Raw genomic sequence first — 18126 nt, 5'->3', positions numbered from 1 at the left:
GGCTTTCTAAAGAAGTTCCAGCTGTCCATGCTTCCTATGGTTCTTTCCTGTGCAGATTTTTATGGGGAAGAGGAAAGCAAGAGTTCCATGTCAGTAGAATACTCTAGATAACTGAAAGTTATTGTTCTAAGCACCCGAACTTTTTTTTTTTTTTTTTTTTTTTTTTGGAGACAGAGCCTCAAGCTGTCCCCCTGGGTAGAGTGCCGTGGCATTACAGCTCACAGCAACCTCCAACTCCTGGGCTCAAGCGAGTCTCCTGCCTCCGCCTCCCAAGTAGCTGGGACCACAGGCGCCCGCCACAACGCCCGGCTATTTTTTTTTGGTTGCAGCCGTCATTGTTGTTTGGCGGGTCCGGGCTGGGGATTCGAACCCGCCACCTTAGGTGTACGTGGCTGGCGCCTTAGCCGGTTGAGCTATAGGCACCGAGCCGCACGCGAACTTTTAACAACTATACTCAACGCCACTTCCTCTCCCCTCTCCACCTCCACCGTCTAAGTCATTCCAAAGGCCTTGACCAGGCTTGCCTTTGTTCACAGTTGCTCAGCACCTTCACAATTTGTCTCCAGTCTTCTTTCCTCCTGTTGTCATTTGCCACAACTCAGCACCAAGGGTATGGCAGGAACAAGCTGCTCAAGTCTCCCCGGACCCCAAGGCCTGTGGCTGTCCCCTCGGCAAGGCATGACTATCCCCTGTAAGCTTGTTCTTCTTCCCTCCATCATTCCTCCTTCAGAGATCCCACCCCTGGAAACCTTCTGTAGGGCTGGGATGAGAGCCCCATTCTGTCTACACTTAAAATTTTGATATCATGGGATTTCTGGCCTTAATTTTGATTTTTATAAATATTATATCACTACTTATCTTGATTACTGCTTTTTTTTTTGCATCTCCTTTCTCACCCGAGTTGAGTGCCTCCCTTGTCTCACCCTGGAGGTGAGGACCAGTGGTTGTCCTGGCCTCCACACCCTGTTGACCTTGGTCTCTGTTTCTGTAGCTTTTTGGTTTCCATTGTTTACCCTGCCCCTCTGTGCCCAACCTGCACTCTCCCAGTGCCTGGACAGGGAAACCTGCTCTGCTATACATTTCTAGTAAATCTTCAACTATTGAAAAGTAGATGATGAAAGAATAAATCATAAGAAAGTTTTAAAATGATTTCCTGCAGGGAAGAAGGAGATAGAGTGGAAGGAGAGAAGGAGAACCTAAAATTCTTTGAATATACCTGCTTTTGTAGATTTGACTTTGAAATCATAGTAATCATTTAATTTCTAAATAATAATTAAAAAATTAACGAGTGTGATGGTTAATTCTGAGTGTCAACTCAACTGCATTAAGGAATCTCTAGAGAATTGGTAGAGCCTTATTTTGGGTGTGTCTGGTAGGAGTTTCCAGAGGAGACTGGCGTGTGAGTCTGTGTGGTTTAAGTGGGGAAGATCCTCAGTGTGGGTGGGCTCCATCCATTTAGCAAGGGACGAAAACAGAGGAAAGGCAATTGGTCTGTCTCATTCCTGAAGTTGGGATACACTCTCCTTGTCCTGCCCTTGGACGTCAGGCCCCCAGGTTCTCTGGTCTTGAGACTCCATGACTCACACCAGTGCTATACCCAGCCCTGGGTTCTCAAGGCCTCAGGACTGGGACTGAGCAAGTTACCAGCATCCCAGGGGCTCTTGCTTGCAGAGCAGATGGCCTATCATGGGACTTCTCAGCCTCCATAATTACATGAGCTAATTCCCCTAATAAATCCCCTTTCATATGTCTATATACACGTATATTTCCTATTGGTTCTTTCTCTCTGGAGAAACCTGACTAATATAAAAAGCACCTCGTATTAGCCAGGCATGTGGTGCACTCCTGTAGTCCCAGCTACTCAGGAGGCTGAGGCAGGAGGATTGCTCAGTGGGAAGCAGCTCTTAAATCCACCCCTCTATGGCCCTGGCTGCTCTCTGACTCTGCCATGCCCTGGCAGGTCCCTCTGGCTGGAGCCAGCATCCCTTTGTTCACAACACCGACCCGTGGTAGCCTGAACTCCGAGGTAGAAGGTCCAGGAGAGACTTACCCTGCACCCAGAAGTCTCCCCATGCAGGCTGCAGCCACATAGGTGAGAAACTGATTAAAACCTGTTCTGCCAAGAGGCTTTGAGAGTTGGCTACGTGCGGAGAGTCCCCATTAAAAGTTGGTTTTTTCCCTCTTATTGATGTAAGTTGATAATCCTTGCTACCTCCTCCAGGACTAGAAGGACATAGAGCCCTAACTGTCTTCACCTACTCTAAGGTTTCCTGTTGGGAATTATTACACAGCAAACAGGAGTGAGACCCGTCCCTGGACTGGCAGGAGATGCACACAAATAATAAAATTGGCAACAGAATTCACTGCCTCTGTGTAGGGACAGCCCACCACTGCAGTGACACGGGAGAAGTGGGCCCTCTGGGGAGCAAGTAATTACAAGGCAGGATTTGAACACAGTTCTGCATGCCCACCATGAAGCCACCCTCACAAGTTACAAAAATTCAGGACAGAAGTGTCACTAAGGTTAAATATTAATCAGGCTGCTGTAAGCGGAAGTCAGGCAGCACTAGACACTGATTATTTGCACCTCCTCATTCCTATAGACAGGCTTCTGTTTAAGAATTGTTTAAGATGTTTATAAGGTCCTGAATTACTTCAGAACAGCTGATGCCAACTAGTTTGAAGACCCCACCCCGACCCCCAGAGAACTAAATCAGCATGAGAAGGCAGTTTCTCCATCTCCCATCCCATAGCTTCACTCTGCACTCTTCTGCTAGTCCGTGAACTCGACAGACTCACTCCAAACCCCTAAATATCCCTATCCCCAAACTCATTAAGGTTTCCTCCTATCTCCTTGTTTGTGGTCTTGCAAGAAACCCCTCTCTCTGCTGTGAGCTGGTGGTTTGGAGTATTGGCTTGCTGTGTACTTTGAGCAAACAAATCTAAATATGACAGTTACAAGCACAGCAGTCCTTCTGGCCTCTGACACCCTGTGGCTAAACCCTTTCAGTGGAGTGGGAGGTGTCTGCATCCCCAGGCCCAGCTCTGGGCTCAGAACATGCCCTTAATAAGCACAGGGGTTAACTAAGGGTGACTGACCAGGGCATGCTTCCTTCTAAGTGGAGTTTCCTTTGACTGGAAGGTCACCCATGAACTTGGTTGTTAACTCCCCAAGGGCAAGGTTACTCTCTGCCTCTTTTTAATTAACCCCCTGCAGCACCAGTATGTGCTTTGCTCTCAGTACCTGAGTCTTAACCAGCTCCTTGTTATTCCCCGCTAACTTCAGAGTAACGGGAGCCGTGGGAACCTGCCTCGCTTGCTCACCCTTTGCTATTTTTCCCTGCCCCCAAATCCACACAGACCTTTTTCCATTTCATTCAGCACTAAGAAAAGCAGTGGGGTCAAGGGGGAAGATTACTGCTTTTGGAGTCAGATGAGACCTGAGTCCTTTTGAAACAGAGTCTCACTTTGCCGCCCTTGGTAAAGTGCTGTGGCATCCTAGCTCATAGCAACCTCAAATTCTTGGGCTCACGCAATTCTCTTGCCCCAGCCTCCTAGTAGCTGGGACTACAGGTACCTGCCATAAGCCTGGCTATTTTTAGATACGAGGTCTCGCTCTGGCTGAGGCTGGTCTCAAACCTGTAAGCTCAAGCAATCCACCTGCCTCTGCCTCCCAGAGTGCTAGGATTATAGGCGTGAGCCACCATGCCCAGCCTGAGATAAGAGATGAGAGACCTGAGTCTTAGCTCTTCCTGGCTGTGTGACCCTGGGCAAGTCATCAGCCTCGCTAGGCCTTAGTGCCTCCTCTATAAAGTAGAGACATAATAGTATCAACATGCAGGAGGACTCAATATTAAACTGTGTGTTGCTTTAGCACCCTACAGGGAACATGGTCAGCCTCCCCAAATGTAAGTCCTTTCTGGCATTAGTTCATTCCCCTCTGTGACTGCCTTCTGGCCAGGTCCATGTTCTCTAGGTGATGTTTGGAAAGGCAGGAGACACTGTGGAAAGAACATTTCATCACTTATCCCTCATGTAACCCTGAGGAACTACTTTGTACCTTAAGAGCCTGCTTCATTATCTATTAAAAAATGTTCGTGTCTGAATTATGTTTTAAAATGTTAACTTCTCCAGCCTGAGTAAGAGTGAGACCCTGTCTCTAAAAATAGCTGAGTATTGTGGTGGGCACCAGTAGTCCCACCTACTTGGGGGCTTGATGTAAGAAGATCATTTGAGCCCAAGAGTTTAAGGTTGCTATGAGCTGTGATGCCACGGCACTCTACCCAGGGTGACAAAGCGAGAGTCTGTCTTAAAATAATAATAACAATAACAACAACATATTAACTTTTTTCTTCTTTCCTTCTTTCCATTATTCTTTTCAAGCTCAGGGGAAGCTATAAGCCTTTCAATCTTTCAAACCTAGATGCAGTATTAAAAAAGGGTAAGAGAGGAATTTCCCAGAGATAGCCAGAGAAAGAGAAGAGATTTAAGAGTCCTAAAACCAGAGAGGCCTGCAGAGAGCTTCCAGGTAAGTGGACCTTTGGCAGCTTCAACCCAGACACCCAGGCCTTGCGGTATCAAGGAAGCCCCTGCGGACAGCCAGGCCTGAAGGAGCAGGGCGGATCAGCAACAAGCCAAAGATGGAGGACACTGTGGCACCACTGAGATCCCCTGTCAGCACATGGCCACAGGAACAGGGAGCTAAGTGCCAGTCTGAGGTACAATTCCTCACCACTCCAGCTGAGTAGGGGCTAAGAGTCAGAAGTAAAGTTATAGAAAAATCAAGCATTTTTCGCTAACGTCTCAGTGCATGTGCTGAGCTCACACCTGCTGCAGGGGTGATAAGATCGCTCAGGTTCTATAAAGATTACCTTTGTTTTTTTTTTTTTTTTCAGACAGAGTCTCACTTAGTCGCCCTTGATAGGGCACCATGGCATCATAGCTCACAGTGACCTCAAACTTATGGTCTCAAATGATCCTCTTGTCTCAGCCTCCTAAGTAGCTGGGGTTATACATACGTCCACCACAATGTTCAGCTATTTTTTAGAGACAGGGTCTCACTCTTGCTCAAGCCAGTCTTGAACTTCTGAGCTGCAGCAATCCTCCTGCCTTGGGTTCCCAGGCTGCAAGGATTATAGGCATGAGCCACCGTGCCTGGCCCCAGGATTACTGTTAATATTAACTAAGATATGTTATGTATAATACTTGGCACTGGGCTGGGATATTAATTTTTCTCCTCACTACAGTGAATTCTCTCAGCCCTCCTGCAGGCCAGCACAGTGAGAGTCAGGAGTAGAGTCCACTTATCCTAAACTGGACTCTGCTTTTTACCAGCAAGTGACCCAAACTGTCTGAGCTTCTGGTGGCCCCTCCTCTGTACCTGGGTGGGGCAATTCCTGTCCCATGAGATTGTCCCTGTTAAGGATAGCAAGTGCCCTGAGCAGAGGCTCTTCCCCATGGCCTCCCCCACCCCGCGCATGGGCTCAGACCTCACCTTCCGTGGTCAGGCTGTCGATGACGAAGGAGGAGGGCGTGGTGGTAGTGAGATCTTCATCAAAGGGGCTGAGGGAGCTGTCGGGGGAGGCTGAGTAGTGGTCCTCATCCTGGAAGTCCTCGCATGTCCTGCCCTCAGCCTGCAAGAGAGACCTCGGCACTGCTGCCCTGGACAGAGCTGCGCCCTTACTGCATTCACACTTTCCACCCCATCCTGAAAGTGTCTTATCTTTCAGGGCAATTTATCTGGCAGCTGCTTCAAATCCTTCCTCAAGGAAGGAGCTGAGATGTCGATCTTGAACAAATAAAGCAAATCTGAACATTCACTAACAGCCAACTGAAGGAGTGGGCTGCTAGGCAAAATTTCTTTTTCTAAGGCCAGAAAAACATGGCTCACTCAGACCCAGATTAATAAAATAGAGGATGGTAACTATGGGACAGTGGGGTCTAGGGAGTTGACATTTAATGCTGGGCTAGCACCTTCCAGCTGTGAGTTGCAGGCCAAGTAACTAAACTTCTCTGAGCTCCAATTTCCCCCTCCAGTTTCCTCCAAAGTGGCACGAGCCCTACTTTGGGGGTTAGATCAAGTAAGAACAAGGGTAGGACATCCCAGTGTGAATGCTTGGCATGTGCAGTGTGCTCACATTACAAGAAGAGACAGAGAGAGGAAGGAAGGGAGGGAGGAGAAAAGACAAGGTGTGGGACTCAGGCTGATCTCCGTGCAGAATCAAAGTGTCCAGTTCTCTGGAAAATTTTAGCAGTGAGAAGAAACCAGTATGAGATTCTAAATGAGAAGTGCCTGGAGCAATCCTCCTTACTCCCAGAATGACTGCCTCCCCCCAAAGCAAGTGTACTCAGTGCTTCATTAATGTCACCAAGTGCAGTCTCCCAGGGGATCCAGCATGGCTAAGGCCATGCCCAGTGTACCCTCTGCATGGAACAACGGAGTTTCCTGAGGGCTGCCCACTCAAGGCCAAGTCATCATAAGTGCTTGTCTCAGGGACTCAACAGAGCTCTCTAAACCTTCTGAAGTAGCTCAGAGCAGTCTGGAAAACAAACCTCAGATGGAGGGGAAGATATCAACAACTAAGGACATCTTGAGAAAAGCTGCCAGGGCAAGGGCCTGCCAGTAGCCGCCCTGTCCTCTTTATCTAGCAAAGGAGCTACAGCAGATTACTTATGCCTCTTACCTCCTGGGCACAGCCGTATACCAGCCACTCCTGGCGGTAGCGGTCAAAGCCACTGGAGCATCTGCAGGGGGACCAAAAGGTGAGAGACGTGACAGGATTCACAGAGAAGTCCTCCCCTTTCACTTCCCCCATTTGGCAACAGCCCTGTTTTGACAACGAGTAGAGGGACTGAGCTCCCAGTGCTGGGCTAACCAAGCTCCCCAAGACCACTAGATAGGTGTCTTGACCTCAGGAAGTTGTAGGACAGGAGTCAGCCCTACTGGCCTCCTCTGTGCCTTCCCCTAGAAGGAGGGGAAGGTATTTGGGGCATCCCCACCTTCCAGAGCCAGCTCCCAGGACCAAGGCTGAATCTGCCCATGTGTGTGGGTAGGGACCAGCAGAACTGTGTGACTTCTAATGATCTTGAAGATTCCCTTGACTCTGTGTTGCTATGAGATTACTGAGAACCCAGGACATTTTCACACATTTTCATCTGGAGAAAGGCTGGCTCAATCACAGATCTCCCTGTTATATTTTTTGGGGTTTTTGGAAACAGAGTCTCACTTTTTCACCCTCGATAGAGTGCCATGGCATCATCATAGCTCACAGCAACCTCAAACTTTTGGGCTCAAGAGATCCTCTTGCTTCAGCCTCCCGAGTATCAGGGACTACAGGCACCCACCATGATACCCAGCTAGTTTTTCTATTTTTAGTAGAGATGGGTCTCACTCTTGCACAGGCTGAGCTCAGGCATTCTACCCACATTGGCCTCCCAGAGTGCTAGAATTACAGGCATGAGCCACTGTGCCTGCCATCCCCATCATTGTTGGGGGGCCTAAACTTGGGAAGGAGAGTCTGGGCCAAAGGTTAGGTGTTAGCAGATGCCATGTGCAATCATTCAAGGCAGAGGCTGGGAGAGATTAAGAACTGGTTGGAAAAGGTCTCCAGAGAGGACACTGAGAACTCCCCCCAGGAAGGGGTGGGGCCTGCACATGAACCAGAGAATGTTCTCGCACATTATGCACACATTTCCATCCTTCACTCTTTGGTGCTGGGGAATCCATCAAAGCCTGGCTCCAGCTCAGAGGCATCAGCACTAAAAGAATGACATTTCAAGCCATTGGTGCTGAGAAAGAATTCTTGGCAAGTTAGCTCTGTACCAGCAATTGCCCAAGGCCTGGGGAGGCAAGGGCTGAGGCTTTCCAAGGACCGCCAGCCTTTCCTTTTAAAGATCCCTCTGTGGGTTCCTCCTGCAACTGGGATGGCCTATTGGAGGCATCCACATTCTCCTTCTCTTGGGTCCCCCTACTTTGGGGAATGGAGGATTTGGGTGGGGCTGTTGGAGGCTGGGAACTAAAATTTCTTTTAGACCAAGCTGACTGATTCTCATTGCTTCTTTTTTGTTTTTCTCTTTGATATTCCCAGACACTGATAAGAGGTAACTGAGTCTTTCCAGGATTGAACCTTGGGTGAAGATCTAAGATCACCACTATCTAAGCCTTGAGCCAACCAACCCAGCTTCAAAGAAGTGCATGAGAAATGGTCATTTATTGAACACCTCCTAAATACCATTGCACAGGACCCTCACCAAAAAGGCAAGGATTATGACCCCTATTTCCTAACCTAATTGTGAAGTTAATTATACATTGAGATACTGAGCACTCCCCCGGGAAGGGGTGAGGCCTGCACATGAACCAGAGAATGTTCTCGCACGTTATGCACACATTTCCATTCTTCACTCTTTGGTGTTGGGGAATCCACCAAAGCCTAGCTCCAGCTCAGAGGCATCAGCACCGGAAGAATGACATTCCAAGCCACTGGTGCTGAGAAAGAATTCTTGGCAAGTTAGCTCTGCACCAGCAAGGTCAAGACACCTGTCTAGTGGTCTCGGAGAGCTTGGTCAGCCTGAGCCTTAGTTACCCTTAGGCTCCAGAGTGGGCCATGGGGGTGGAGCAAGGTAGGATGAAGGGAAGACAGCTGTCATTGTAGGTGAAACTGTCTGAATTAGATCTGGCTCCAGAGAAGGGAGGGCATATCCTGGGAGGCTAAGGAAGGCCAAGTATGTGGAGGGGAGGAGAAGAGAGAGCCACGTGGTGATTGACGGCAGATGTTGGTGGGAGAGACCATGTGATCTGGCCCCAATGCACCAGCCCTCGCCCTCTGGCTTTTTGAGGACTTGGGGTCAGCTCTCAGTTGGAGCTGAAGCTCCAGAAAACCAGCAAGGAGGGGCATGCTGTAGAGTGAGCTCAGGCCCTTGGGGCATCTAGGGATGGGATGGGTTTCCAGCCCACATCAGTCTTGTACTCTGATGGGGTTTCTCTGTGCTGTGCTCTGTTTCTCTTTGCTGACATAACCACAAAAAGGGCAGAGCCCTCAACCAGAGGGCTTGCCCTTCCCCCAACCTGACCAACCTCTTAATGTTGAGGCAGGCCTAGCCCTCATTAAACTGCCATGGTCTCTGAGTTTGGGAGTGTGCATCTGATGGGAGTTGTGTCAGTGCAAGGGTTTTGCTTTCATCTGACCCATTTTGCAGTTCTCATGGCTCAGCTCTTATTGGAGGCTGAGTCATGCAGTGGCAGCCAGCCCCAAAATCTCAGGGCTCATCTGAGGTCATCTCCCTATCACTGAGACAGTGGTTCTCAAATTTGAAAGTGCACAAGATGGACCACTTCAAAAATCAGATTCCTGGGATCATGGTCCCAGAGGATTATATTTAGTGAGTTGGTGCAGGGCCCAAGAATCTGCATTTTCACAAGCCTTCCAGGTGATTCTTAGCGCCTCACAGTCTGGAGATCACTCTGCAAAGCTTCACTCCAAAAGAACCAACCTGGACTCTACCCTGTATATTTTTCTCTGGGCTCTCTAATTTTTTTTTTTTTTTTTTGAGACAGAGTCTCAAGCTATTGCCCTAGGTAGAGTGCCGTGGCATCACAGCTCACAGCAACCTCCCGCTCCTAGGCTCAATCGATTCTCCTGCCTCTGTCTCCAAATTAGCTGGGACTACAGGCGCCTGCCACAATGTCCAGCTGTTTGTTGTTTGCAGCCGTCGTTGTTTGGTGGGCCTGGGCTGGATTCGAACCCGCTAGCTCAGGTGTATGTGGCTGCCGCCTTACCTGCTTGAGCCACAGGTGCCAAGCCCTCTCTAATTTTATGTGAAAGACCCTAAATGCTTCATAAAATGGTTGTTTGGTATTCAAAGGGCTTAAATAATGATGTGTTCCTTACCCGCATCTCCCTGAATCATATGACCCTGGCCCATTATACATGGTAAACAAACTGAGGCCCCCAAGAGAATGAGTAAAAGCATAGCTGGTGGAAAGAACACCTGACAGGACCGAGGAATACCACCCGGTCACCTTCCAGCCTGGAGCCATGTCCTGTAAGCCAGGCAGCCTGCCTATAAAGGTGAGAGCTTCCACTTCTGTACCAGAATATTGGAAAGGCGCAAAGGAAATGCTGACAGTTGCATAGCAGCTGGATGGAAACTCAGAGGCTATAATTTTGCAATTTTCAAGATTGCCTTAAAGGCTCTTGGAGTTCACAGGGCTTCCCACTCTCACGAGAGCCCTAGTCTCCAAAGAAATCCTTTTTTCTTTCCCTTCCACTGTTTATTTATCTTGGACAGGGAACAAAGTTTGAAGCCTGAGTTGAATCTGTGAGGAAATGATTTCAGAACAAGGAGTGGGAGATGAGTTAGATTTAAGAACTTTATCCCTGAAACTGAATCCTACTCAGAATTTTCTGAGCTTCCAAAACCAAGCAAACACAGTTTTGTAGCTTTCCCCAACTTTCCACGGATGCCTGCAGTGTCCAGACCCCTGGTTTTCAGGAAATGCTGTCGTAGTCTAAGAAAGATCTGAGGTACGGTCTGGGGTTGCTGGGGCTCTGGATTATGTCCTTTCTCTGAGCTGACAGTTTTCATACTTGTTTGCAGATGAAGCACTATGTTAAAATGCAGCTTCCTGGGTTCTCTCCTGGAAAGCCTGGTGCAGAGGGTGTGAGTGGGTCCCAGGACTCTGCATGTTTGATACAAGTCCTCAGTATAGGATGCCCACAGCTGTGGATCACTCTGTGACAAGCCCTATTCTAGGATGAACCAACCCTCCCTGGGTGGGGGGAAGAAGCTATAGCAGCTGGACCTCAAAGTGGTGTTCCAGAAACCTAGCATCACCACAGGCCACACCCTGACACACAAACACCAGATCAGCCACGAGCCTCAGGGAAAACTCCCTTCTGAGACACTCTTGTCCTAAGGGTCAGAGTGGCACTGGCCAGAGATACCCTCACACTGGCAGACTGTGGGCAGTGAGACCTGAGGCCAGGAGCTGGGCTATGCCACCCTCTGCCCCTCCTCCACAGTCTGGGAATTAGCAGGTATCCCTGGGCACCAACCTCTGGAGGACATGGCACCAGCTGCAGTTGAAGGTCAGGTCCGAGGACATGCAGGCGTCGCAGCTCTGATGCTGCAGGCAGGCTACAAGAGAGAAGGCAGCGACCACTCAGCACCAGGACCTCTCCAGGGGCTCTGAAGGTGCCACTCCCTAATAGTGGGTGTTCACAGAACTGTGGAGTCCCTGACTCAGCAGGGACACTTGAGGTCAATAACCCTCACTTGAGTCCAGCCTAACTTCTTTCTTTCTTAACTTCCCTCCCTCCCTCCCTTCTTTCCTTCCTCCCATTCCTAGGGGGCCAGGCCCTGAACTGAGGCTGGGGATTCAGCAGTGACATCTGGTCCATCTTCCTGGAGCTTACAGTCATATGGGGAGACAGACACTAAGCAGTTAATCAAATAAAAATAACTACAGAATTAGAATTGCCATGAGGTCTATGCAGGATAATCACATACATGTATACAAAGAGATCTCATCTAGTTGGGGAAATTACACTTCCAGGCATATGTCCCACAGTCACAAGGTCCTACAGTCACAAAGTCCAGAAGGATTTTTTTTAAACATCAGAGGTTACAAAGTAGCAGATACCTAGGAGAGATCTAATGTTTGACAGGAAGACCATAGCTAATAAAATTGTATTGTGTTTGGGATGGATGCTAAGTGAGTAGATTTCATCTGCTTTTGCTACAAAAACAAAAGAAAATGGGTAATCATGAGATGATGGATGTATTAATTAGCTTCATTATGATAACATTTTTTCTATGCATATGTATTTCATAACATGTTGTATAACTGAAATATATGCAATAGAAGTTATGTTTTTAAAAGATACTCTGAGGCTAAGTGCAGGGACTCACACTTATCATCTTAGCACTTTGGGAGGCTAAAGTGAGAGGACTGTTTGAGGCCAGATGTTCAAGATCAGCCTGGGCAATATAGTGAGACCCATCTCTATAAAAAATACAAAATTAGCCAAGTGTTGTGGGGGGCACCTGTAGTCTCAGATACTCAGGAGGCTAAGACAGGAGGATTGCTCGAGCCTAGGAGTTAAAGGTTGCAGTCAGCTATGATTGTGCCACTGCACTCCAGCCTAGGTGACAGAGTGAGACCCAGTTTCTAAAAAAAAATAAAAGATGTTGTGTTTGTCTCCCATCCACAGGTAGTAGGGGGACCTCACTGCCATCAGAGTCCCATCTGGCCTCTCTCCAGCTCCTCTCTGGCCTCCTCTGAGGACACTGAGCACTCAATCTGTGAGGCCAACCAGATTCAGGCAGTTCTGTTCCTTCTTTCTGGACCTCCCCTTGGAAGGGAGCTGCCGTGGGGACTGTGCCATCACCTTGAGTCATCCAGACTGAAGTCCTACTAGGGAAGTTACTTAACCTCTTGTTGCCTTGGTTATCTCATTTGTAAAACAGGGAGCATGATGCCACCTTCCTAGTGGACTTGCTGTGAGGATGAAATGAAATAATACCCAGAGAGGGGATCTCTCAGTGATGGCCTTAGGAGGGGTGCCCAAGAAATGCTACTTGTTATTACCACTGACTTATTCATTCCTCTCAATAAACCTGTGAGGTATTCATTCACTTACTTTTACACTAATTTATTCATTCATTCATTTATTCAACAAATATTTATCTTTTCTTTTCTACTGTCCTTTCATTTCTTTCCCCTTCTCCTTCCCTTCCTTTGAGACAGAGTCTCACTATGTCACCCTAGGTAGAGTGCCATGTTGTCATAGCTTACAGCAACCTCAAACTCTTGGGTTCAAGAGATCCTCTTGCCTCAGCCTTCCAGCAGGGGTCCTCAAACTTTTTAAACAGGGGACTAGTTCACTGTCCCTCAGACCGTTGGAGGGCTGGACTGCGGGCCCCGGGACGAGTTAGCTGCTAAGCAGGACAGGCAGCAGTGGCAAAAACACTTGATGGGCTGGATAAATGTCCTCAGCAGGCCGCATGTGGCCCACAGGCCGTAGTTTGAGGATGCCTGAGCTAGGGACTATAGGTGCCTACCACAACACCTTGCCTAGTTTTTCTATTTTGTGTAGAGACAGAGTCTCCCTCTTGCTCAGGCTGGTCCCGTACTCCTGAGCTCAAGTGATCCACCCGCCTTGGCCTCCCTGAGTGCTAGGATTATAGGCATGAGCCACCATGCCTGGCCCAACTAATATTTCTTGAGCACCCACCAGGGGCCAGGCATTATCCTAAGTGCTAGAGACACACAGGCAAGCAGGTAAGCAGGTAAGCAGGAAAAGACAGAGGCGCTGCCTGTGTGGAGGCTGCAGTCCAGTGAGCTGATGACAGAACAGACACATAAATCAACACGAGAGTTTCTTGTGTAAGAAGGGCCATGAGAATAGCGGACTAGGGCAGGGAGGAAGAATGAGAGTAGGGCTTGGTTTTATTCAGGGATGATAAGGAAGGCCTCTTCAAGGAGAGGACATTTGTGTAGAAACTGAAAAAAAGAAGAGATGGAGCTCTCCCAGAGGAGGTGGAGACCAGGCAGAGGGGTCCCTGTGCAGAGCCCGAAGGGTACAGCATTAGCATGACCCCATTGCAGATGAGCAGTGAGAGCAGGAGGCGTGGGGACTGGATTTAAGAGCTATTCGCTTGCAATTCACTGCTACTTGAGTAAGTGAACCAGAAGACTCTCAGAGGCAAGCAGTTGTCACAAAGCTCATGCATTTTATTACAAAGGGACACAGGCACTCACCTAGAATACCTATGTGCAATTGAAGGGCTCATCTCAACAAGCAGCTCAACAGAACACCTTGACAGCAAGTGACAAGGAACCACAAAAAAAGGCCACTCATTCGATGAATACTATCACATGCATTTCTTCATGATGTGAGTTTTCATGTCCCTGTACCACAATCTGTTAATTAGGGAGCCAATTTGCATTACATGGAGACCCCACAAGATCGGACCGGCCCTTGGTGAGTAGGAGAGAGGCTATGTGGGCACAGTATGGCCACCTTCAGTCAGTCTGGGAGGCACTGGTGGCTGGTGGCATTGTGTCCATTTGTTTGCCATGGCGCTGAGGGCCCTTGGAAAATGAATGGGAAGCCACATGCAGGAAATAAGCAGGGACTTCACTGAGCAAGAAGGTGAACTCTCTGGCTGTTTTGTTCCCTGTGTGTCCAGGGATCTGTAACGGTGCCCGGCATGTGGTATGTTGAACTGCTATAGAGATACTCTTCAGACCTAGGTTTGAACCAAGGGCTGTCTGAGCGCAGAGCCAGAGCTCTTGGCCTTGAGGTCCCACTGTGGGTTCCCTCTGCCCCAGCTCCCACCCTCACCGCAGGCCATCTTTTCTTGGTTTTCTCCTATAAGAGGGGCCAAAGGGATAGTCTCAGAGTATGAAGGCTTAGAGATAAGCCACCCACCCTCTGGAAGGAACTTGGATAAGTCATCCCAGCACACAAATGGTAAGGGAGAAGCAGAGATGCAGGGGGCTCTCTCAGGACAAAGCTAACTGGCCTCCCAGCGGGCTCAGATCATAGGCTTGAGAGCACTGCCCCTCTACCACCAGTTGCACCCACACGGCACCCACATGGGATCCCTGGCCTTAGCATTCCTACTGACTCTGGGGGCCTCTTAAAAGGCTCTGGCCAAGCTGGCCACAGAAAACCCATGGACGCCTTATGGGGGATTCATAATACTTCTGACCTTTCTTTCTCATCTACATTTCAGATGTCTCAAATGCTATTAAATGCTCTCAAAACTCACTGGAGAGGTAGGAAGTGCCTTAAATGTACAGTGTCCCAGAAATGCATTCCCAGAACACTTCACTGCTTCTGCCTGAGCAGTTAGGCCTGCCCTTGGAAGTCCTTGCTCTTAAATGCAGTTTTGTCCATGTCCTAGGGTTTGAAGTGCTCTTGCCTGTCCTTGAGGAAGTACTGGAGGACAGTACTTCAATGGAGGGCAACTGAGTTGGGGGTGAGGCTATGACCTGCAAAGTGTCCTAGCCACAGAGGCAGGAGCAGGCCCCAGCTTCAAGGGGAGGCTGGGAGGCCCCATGAGATGGGAGAGGGTTAAAATCCTCTTAAAAAGACCAAGATGGAGATGGGGGGAGGGCCTCCTTCCCATACTCTCTCTCACTATCCCAACTGCATCCCGGAGATGATCCGACCCTGATCCTGAGGGTCTACAGCAGCAGGTGGGGCCTCGGCCCCAGTTGTTCTGAACTCTAGGTGAGTGGGGTGCAGAGGGCCAGAGCTCTGTGGATCCCAGAGGCTGGTTGCTACATCCCTTCATTACCCTCTGCCTGTGGCCTCCAGCATCACCTCTAGGAAAGTATGATGACAAATTATGGACCAGTCCAGTTCCTGGATTGCCCTTCCTGAGGGTTTTGGAGACACGGAGACCCAGAAAAGATAGGTAGCCATCTCCTTCAGGGGTGGTGGTGGGCCTAGGACTACGTGATGGCAAAGCTCTTTCCAGGATGGTAAAATGCCCCCCCCCTTTTGTGGGAACAATCGCTACTCACTTGGCAATGCGGTGAACTCCACAGCTGACATGCTGGTGATTTTGCTGGGGTCCAGCTCCACACGGTGATATTCAAAGATGGTCCTTCGCCGAGATTCTGAAACAGAGGTAGAGCCTGCCAGGGGGAGCATGTCATGGCTAGAGGACTTTGAGGCCTCTACCTGGAGCCTATCAGAGTAGAGCAGGGTTAGCGGTGTGCAGCCCCTGAGGGCAGGAAGCAAACCCACCTACCTGAAAAGATGCTGCTGCAGGGAGGGCATGCGGTACCAGTAGGTTAAACTACTCAGCACAGAGGCCTGGCTACTCCCAGGGTCGGGACACAGGAGATCCTGTGCTTCTCCTTGCCTCCGTGCCTTCACAGCTGGGGTTCCCATGACCCACAATATTCTTCCACCCCTTCCAGATCCAGCTCAAGGGCCTCTTCCTGTGAGCAGCACCTCCTGAGCAGCGGCCTCCTCTCCCCCACACAGGCCAGGTGCCTCCTCTCAGGCACTCAGCACACAGTGTGGCCATGAGGGTCTGTTTGGAGGGTGGAGGATGTTAGACTGTGAGTGTCTGGCACTGAACCTGACCCACAGTGAGACCTCTGCAAATGCTTGCAGATGGACAAGCCGTCCTTGGCACGTTGCTCACCTTCACATCCCACCTCTCCCTTCTGGATAGAGGCTCCAGCAGGGTTCAGGGCCTGGAGCCAGGCTTGAGTCCTACCTCTGTTCCTGCAGAAACTTCCTACAGGGCCTCAGAGGCAGGAGACCCAGGATCTGATTCTAGTTCTGCCCATGACTTGCTGGATAATCATAGGCAAGTCATCTGGGCCTCAATTTCTTGTCTGTGAAGCGGAAAGGCAGAAACACCTGCCACAACACCCTCAGGATAAAAAATACTGAAGTTGTAAGGAAAAGGCTTGTCTTAAAATGGCAACCGGAGACGCTCTGATATTTCCCCCTATGCCATCACGCCTACCCAAAAACCACAACTTCAGGTTGGTTTCCTGCAACTCCAAAGAACAGCCAGCCAGGTGCTGAGCTTTGCAAAGGAGTTTCCATGAGAGGAAAGGGCCACTTTGTGTTTGATCTGCCCAATACCCTCTCCTCTTTCTGGAAACAGCATTTGGGAGAATTGTCCCCAGCCCAATCCTATATGTGGACTGCACCCTTCCAGGATTCTGCCTCCCTGTCCACACAGTGATTGGGTCAGGGCTGGGTATCTGGCATGAGCTAGACCAATCAAAGACCTTGCCTGGGACTTGCTCTCTGGTAATGAGCTAAGATGTAAGCTCAGAATCCATGAATGGCCACACATCCAGGAAAGCCAAAGAATGAAGCCACCCCATGGACAGAAACAGGAAATATTGGTGGTGTTCCAGACCCTGGAGTGCAAGGACCAGGTCCCCATCTTTCCAGTTGCTTAGCTCTTATTTTGGTTCTGGGACTATTTTAGTATCTCTCAATGTACCCCCCCACCCCGATTTATGTTTAAGTTAGTTTCAGTTGAATTTTTGTCACTAGAAGCCCAAAATGACAGCAGAGCTGGGCAGGGACATCCATGAGAGGGTGGGTATCCTATGCAACTGCTGGGTGCCCCTCCCCCATACCCCCTTCTGTAGGAGGAATCTAGAAAACGTTTAACAGAGTATCTTAGCTGAACTGCATCATTTAGCCTCGATCTTGGACTTGCTCCCTCCTACTTAACCCCAGACCGCACCCCAGCTGGTCTGGCACTGGAGTGTGCTCTCCTCTCACCACACCACACTGGCCTGCTGCAGGGTAACCGGGGGAGGGGCACCTGAAACATCTGAAACTGTGAACAACGACCCATGCAAGGAAAAGAAAACTATTGCTGGCAAAGGTCCCCTGGATCTAAACAGGAAGCTGCAGTCCTGTTCCCTGTGCCTGAAATGCTGGCTCTGCCCACTCCCATGATGCAGCTAGGAGGGTCTAGCTCTTACCCACAGGTGAGGCACCACTCTGGGCTGAGTGACGAGACCATGGGGAACAAGAGGCCCTGTACCAGGAAGGCGGCCACACAGGGAGGCAACAGGAAGGCAAGGCTTAGGGTGACCGTGGACAGGCTCTGCCCTTCTCACTTGTGTGACCGTAAGCTCAGCAAGCCACATCCAGAAATGGAGTTGGTTATGCTACACTTCGGCTGTCCTAAGAATCAAGGAAGACAGCGTACGTGCATAAAGCATGTGGTCCAAGGAACCACGTGAAGCACGTGAACCTGTCTTTCCTCTCAACTTTTTCTTATGGCTGAGATTTTAACCCAGTGTTTTTCAACCTTTTTTATCTCGTGACACACTTGACCCTATAGTTAAAACTTCCACAGCACACTTAAATCACATTGATCCAAAAAAAGTAAAAAAAAAAAAAAAAGATTATGCTTACTGTGCTATGAACATCTTTCAAAAATAATTTAATTAATGACCTTGAAAAATTTTTGCAGCACACTGGTTGAAAATCACTGCTCTAGGGCATTTTCATCCTCTCTTCTTCCCTCAGACCATGCTCCAAGGATGGCACATTTCTTTTCAATCCCCCTGTCTCAGCCCCTCCCCCCTCTAGGATGCATATTTCTTTTTTTTTTTTT

The 18126-nt window shown here is 49.2% G+C and overlaps 1 protein-coding gene across 1 annotated transcript in view; it reads right to left on the bottom strand.

The window, feature by feature from the left end:
* Nucleotides 1–18126, bottom strand: part of PLXDC1 (plexin domain containing 1) — a 79609-nt gene that overhangs the window by 5941 nt on the left and 55542 nt on the right. Inside the window, exons 8-11 of the mRNA XM_003786430.3 lie at nucleotides 15539–15634; nucleotides 11055–11136; nucleotides 6684–6744; nucleotides 5495–5633 (exon numbers count right to left, since the gene is read on the bottom strand). Coding sequence (XP_003786478.2) covers nucleotides 5495–5633; nucleotides 6684–6744; nucleotides 11055–11136; nucleotides 15539–15634 — 378 coding nt within the window. The remainder of the gene's footprint in view (nucleotides 1–5494; nucleotides 5634–6683; nucleotides 6745–11054; nucleotides 11137–15538; nucleotides 15635–18126) is intronic.

The sequence above is a fragment of the Otolemur garnettii genome, unplaced genomic scaffold (genome assembly GCF_000181295.1).
Source record: "Otolemur garnettii isolate 467f Iridium unplaced genomic scaffold, OtoGar3 scaffold00018, whole genome shotgun sequence".
In the NCBI taxonomy this organism is placed as follows: Eukaryota; Metazoa; Chordata; class Mammalia; order Primates; family Galagidae; genus Otolemur; species Otolemur garnettii.
This window is presented reverse-complemented; position numbering and strand designations above follow the sequence as displayed.